Consider the following 5,783-nt stretch of genomic DNA (forward strand, 5'->3'; position numbering starts at 1 on the left):
CCTCTGGGCCGTTGTGCATCGTGCTGTGTGAGCGCGAGGGTGTAGACGTCTCTTAGAGAGCCTGCTTCAGGTTGTTTTGGTCTGTACCCAGGACGGGAGGTGCGGGGTCCTTTGGCAATTCTGTGTTTAACTGGTTGAGGAACTGCTAGACAGGTCTCCCCTACCTGGTTTTACACTCAAGCCACAGGCCAGCAGGTCACACGTGCCCACCCTCCTGCCTGCCTGCCCTGTGGCCGGGTGTGGAGGGCTGGTACGGGCGATGAGCTGGTGCTCAGGGCCGGGAGGAGCTGGAGGCCTTTCCTTCTGCCCTGTGCTTGGTGCCCAGGCCCTGGCCAGGCTCCCCCTGACTTCAGCCTAGACCAGCCCCCGTCTCCAGATGCACCAGAGCTGTGGTGTGGGCCAAGGTTACCTCTTTGTGGACTCCTTGAGCCGCTGGGCTGGCTGTGATGGCAGCCAGCTTCCCCCGACGCACAGACGCTGAGTTAGACCTCCGCTCTGGACACATCTCGGGTGAGGTGTGGCGCTGCCCCTGCCCCCAGGCCCTGTGCTCCTAGGGCCACTGCCGTTTTAGACTCAGAGGCATTTGCCAAGCCTTGCTCTGTGGCAGTACCTGGCAGCCAGCCGCATCCCCCGACTGCTTCTCCTGTCACCCGTCAGGTGGCTGCATGGCCCCATTTTGCAAATGAAAGAATGAGGAAACAGGAAGGGACTTGGCGGGGTCCACGGTGGCTGAGGTGGCACGTGGTCGTGTGGCCAGAAGGTGTGTGCTCACGTGCCCCCGGAAGGCAGAGGCCCACAAGGGCTGAACTCCAGCGGTGCCCTCCCCTGGACTCCGGCGGACAAGGTGCCGTCTCCCGCTCCATGCACGTGTACTGAGTGCCTTGCCCTGCGCTGTCACTGGGGCTCAGGGAGATGGGACCGAACCGGGCCTTTGCTCTCAGCATCTGTTGTTCCTTGGAGGAGAGACAAAGACAGATGGTGACAGCACTCAGGGACAGGGAGGGCCGAGGGTGGAGTAAGAATTGTGAGTGAGGGCCAGGAGTGGTAGCTCACGCCTGTAATCCCAGCACTGTGGGAGGCCAAGACAGGAGGATCATGAGGTCAGGAGATTGAGACCATTCTGGCCAACATGGTGAAATCCCATCTCTACTAAAAATACAAAAATTAGCCAGGTGTGGTGGTGCGCGCCTATAATCCCAGCTACTTGGGAGGTTGAGGTGGGAGAATCTCTTGAACCTGGTAGGCAGAGGTTGCAGTGAGCCAATATCATGCCACTGCACTCCAGCCTGGGCAACAGAGTGAGATTCTGTCTCAAGAGAAAAAAAAGGACGTAGAATCTTGGATGCCACATAAACGCATTTTCAGGAAGGAGAACTAGGCACCTGCGGGCTGGGAGGTGGGTCAGGAGGAGCAAACTGACCCCAAGTCACTGTCCAGGTGGTGGTGGTGACAGCTTGGCCAGGGGATGAGAGGCCGGAGGGGGTCACGGCACCTGGAGATGCATTTGGAGGAGTTCTGCTAAGACCGGGGCAGAGTCCTGCAGTGGGAACTCAGCCTGGCGTGCAGGAGAAGGCCTTGGAAGTGACTGTTTTCCTCATAGAAACAGGGGGCCAGGCCATGGGCCCTCTAGAGGGGAGGGAAGCCGAAACTTGGGCCACCATGGAGCGCCTTCTGCAGGGCCTGTTCTGTTCGGTGGGTGTAGAAATGGGCTCCGTACTGAATGACGGAAGGAGGGGCGAGGAGCAGAGGGTATTGTACTGATGGACCTCGGATCCCAGCCAGGCAAGGGGTCAGGGTAGACATGGGGTGAGGAGGGAGGGACGGAAGTGGCTGGGTCAGGTCCTCCAGATTCAGGATAGGGTCTGGGGCTCTGGGGTTGTGAGCGGGAAAGGCCCAGCTGGAATAGAGTGGGTTCAGGGCAGGCTGTGGGGTGGCCAAGGTGTGGGGTGAGGAGCGGGTCCCTGGCAGTGCTGGGTCCTCAGTGGAGGAGAGAGATGGCCCCTCCGGAAGAGGGAATGAGGTAAAGGGGCTGGCGGTGTGGGGTGTGGGGGTAGCCGTGCACCTCACACGTCAAAGGAGAAGCGAGGAGGCCAGTGTGCCCAGAGCAGGGCGGGGAGATGGGGTCAGAGGTGGCTGTGGGGCCACGCAGGGCTGGGGGACACTGGGAGGGCTGTGGTGTGACTCGGTGAGATGGGAACCATGGGAATTGTGTGAGCCGAGAAGGGTCCCAGCCCACGACGCGTCGTAGGATCCAGGGCAAGTAGGGCCAGCGCAGGGGCAGGAGGTGCATGGGACACTGCTGCAGTGACCGAGGCCGGGTGGCAATGGCTAGGCCTAGGGCAGGGAGTGAGTGTGGGGAGGGTGAAAGCCTGGATCGTCTTGAAATATTTGCTGGTCAACGGGATGTCGGGGTGTGGTGGGCAGAGTAGAAATGAAGATGCCCAGGCCTTTAGCCAGCACCTCACTCGCTGAGGAGACATGGGAGCAGTGTCCAGGGAGATGGGAGGGGCCTGCAATGTGAGGCTCTGTGAGAAGCCGCGGTGGCTGCTGAGAGGACACTAGCCCGCACGGACAGCTCTGGAGGAAAGAGGCCCGAGGTAGAGACAGGGGTCGCCAGTGTGTGAATTGTGTCTCTCTCCTTTTTTAAAAAATCGAGGTCAGGCGTGGTGGCTCACACCTGTGATCCCAGCACTTTGGGAGGCTGATGTGGGAGGATCACTTGAGCCCAGGAGTTCAAGGCCAGCCTGGCCAACATGGTGAGATCCCCATCTCTAAAACAAACAGACAAAAACTACCAAAAAATTAGCCAGATGTGGTGGTGCACACCTGTGGTCCCAGCTACTCAGGAAGCTGACGTGGGAGGATTACCTGAGCCCAGGAGGCCAAGTCTGCAGTGAACTGTGATCGCACCACTGCACTCCAGCCTGAGTGACAGAGACCCTCTCTCAAAAAAAGCAAAAATAAAAAAAAACCAAACCCCAAATTGAGGTGCAATTCATACGAAAAAGTTAACCTTTTATAGGAAGTTCTTTCATAAGGATGGCATCTTGGGGTCTCACTGTGTTGCCCAGGCTGGTCTCGAACTCCTGGGCTCCAGCCTTTCGCCTCGGCCTCTCAAGGTGCTGAGATTGCAGGCGTCAGCCGCCCCGCCCAGCCTCAAGTTAATCATTTCAAAGTGAAAATTCAGTGGCATTTAGAACATTCACCATGCTGTTCAACCACCACCTCTATCGAGTTCCAAAAATAGGGTTTGACAGCGGAGAGACCAGATGGGCCGCAGAGGAGTCGGCCCTGTGCGAGGGCCCCGAAGAGTGTGGAGGGGCGCGGGGTGGGGTCCCCAGGGAGTTGGCTCCAGGTCAGGGTGGGTCCAGGGAGGACTGGAGATGGCCTTCACCGTGGGATTCCTGCTATGGGGCTGGAGCAGCAGGAGGGAGAGAGGGCGGGAAGACAGAGGGCAGGGCAGAGCCTGGGGAGGTCCTGGGGGGATTCTGAAAGTGGACTGTGTCCAGGTGCTGCTAGGAGGGATCCAGGAGAGGGGCACGTGCCCCTGAACCAAGTTGGATCTGGAGCCATTGGATCTGGGTCGTGGGAGGGCCTGTTCCTAGCACCAATGGGCCCCATCCTCACAGTGAAATGCGACCAGGGCCGACTGTGAGTGTGAGGGGGCTGGGGGCCCGGGGCCTGGGTCTCGGCGTGGGGCGGGCGACGCGTGCCTGGGGCCTGGGTCTCGGCGTGGGGCTGGATGCTGTGTGCCCCGGGCCTGGGTCTCGGCGTGGGGCGGGCGACGCGTGCCTGGGGCCTGGGTCTCGGCGTGGGGCTGGATGCTGTGTGCCCCGGGCCTGGGTCTCGGAGTGGGGCTGGGCGCAGTGTGCCTGGGGGACAGCCACGCATGCCCCACCTCAGGTAGCTGTAAAGGGCAGTGGGCACCAGAGTCCCTCTCCCAAGGGTGCCGTCCCACCTTGGCTTCCCCTTGCTTGCCTGGCCAGAGCCAGTGTCCAACCCAGCCTTGATCGCACCAGGATCTCTGCTGTGCATCAGCCTTGGGAGGGCAAAGGTCTCTGGAGCCAGGCTTGGCTGCTGCCCTTCCCCCTGCCCATGCCCCACCCTGGGCCTTGGCTTGGGGGACACGCCTACCCCACCTGGCTCAGCCCAAGGAAGTGGCTCACCTGCCCAGGTGCCCCAGACCAGCTCCGGAAATGGTGAGCGGCTGAGTCACCTCGGGCAGCCTGGGAGCCGGCAGGGCACAGCCGGGCTGGGAGGAGGGAGGGAAAGAGGCTGGCGGCTGTGGGCAGAGTCTCCGAGGAGGAGGCAGCTCCTGGAGATGGTGCTGGCAGCCTGGATGTTTGTGGGGGCTGGAGCCTTGGGCCTGCCCCCTCCCCACCTGGCACTCGGGGCCTCCATCTCCACCACCACATCAGCCATGCTGCAGCCACCCTTGGGCCCAGTGTGCACCTGCTGGCCTTGTGCCTGTCCTGGGGAGAACACAGGCCGTGGATGCCGACTCCAGGCATTTTGGAAGAAAATTCCACAGCCCTGGGAACCCAGAAGTGGTCCTGGGCAGAAACAGGGCCGGCCCCACAGTTCCATGCCCCGAGTGGAGGGCAGCTGGAGTGGAGCCAGGCTTAGGGAGAGGCCCTCCTGCGTGGGCCTGTGGGGGCCCTGCTGCTGGAATGTCAGACCAGCTCCCTTTCCACCCTGGAGGGTCCCTGAGAGTGGGCACCCCGCCCCTTTTCGCTCCGATGGGCTGTGGGCATTTGCAGATGCAGGCAGGCCTGGCCATGCCCAGCAGCCTGAGGAGGAGGCCTGGCCATGCCCAGCAGCCTGAGGAGGAGGCCTGCCCAGCCCAGCCTCGGCCACTTGGAAAACAGAAGAGTCAGCCCGTCCCTTCTGCCTTGGGGACCAGCCAGCCTTTTTCCTTGCTGGAAGCTGGGGGGGCTGTAGCTCCCCGTCTCCCTGCACGCACATACACACACACACACACACACACACACACACAAACACGCACACAGGAGCCCACCCTGCAGAGCTTCAGCATAGTCAAACCAGGAGGCCACCTTCTATTTCAGTGCCTTCAAGGGCTTGTGGGGGTCACTCTCCCAGTGACCCGAGGCCTTAAGACGTTGCCCAGAGTCACCCCCACCCCGGGCTCTTCAATCCCAGGGTCTGAATCTTTCTTTAAAACAGGGTCTCAGGGTGGGTAGAGTGGGGATGGTTAATGGGTACAAAGAATAGAATAAGATATAGTATTTGATATCACAACAGGGTGACGATTGTCAACAATAATTTATTGTACTTGTAAAAATGACTAAAAGAGTATAATTGAATTGTTTGTAACACAAAGAAATGATACACACTTGAGGTGATGGGTACCCTGTTTCCCATGATATGATTATTTCACATTGCTATGCCTGTAGCAAAATGTCTCGTGGACCCTGTAAATATATACACCTACTATGTACCCACAAAAATTAAAGATTAAAAATTGTTAAAAATAGGCCGGGCTCGGTGGTTCACGCCTATAATCCCAGCACTCTGGGAGGCTGAGGCAGGCGGATCACCTGAGGTCAGGAGTTTGAGACCAGCCTAGCCAACATGGTGAACGCTGTCTCTATTAAAAATACAAAAATTAGCCAGGCATGGTGGCGGGCTCCTGTAATCCCAGCTACTTGGGAAGCTGAGACAGGAGAATTGCTTGAACCCAAGAGGCAGAGGTTGCAGTGAGCCAAGATCGCACCACTGCACTCCAGCCTGGGTGACAGAGTGAGACTCTGTCTCAGAAAAAA

At 59.4% G+C, this 5,783-nt stretch overlaps 1 protein-coding gene across 1 annotated transcript in view; it reads left to right on the plus strand.

Moving 5' to 3' along the window:
* The first annotated feature begins 446 nt into the window (after nt 1-446).
* ADAP1 (ArfGAP with dual PH domains 1) overlaps nt 447-5,783 on the plus strand; it is a 53,903-nt gene continuing 48,566 nt past the window's right edge. Inside the window, exons 1-2 of the mRNA XM_011977581.1 lie at nt 447-510; nt 814-978. Of these exons, the coding sequence (XP_011832971.1) occupies nt 447-510; nt 814-978 (229 nt within the window). The remainder of the gene's footprint in view (nt 511-813; nt 979-5,783) is intronic.

This window comes from Mandrillus leucophaeus, unplaced genomic scaffold (genome assembly GCF_000951045.1).
Source record: "Mandrillus leucophaeus isolate KB7577 unplaced genomic scaffold, Mleu.le_1.0 Scaffold180, whole genome shotgun sequence".
Classification (NCBI taxonomy): domain Eukaryota; kingdom Metazoa; phylum Chordata; class Mammalia; order Primates; family Cercopithecidae; genus Mandrillus; species Mandrillus leucophaeus.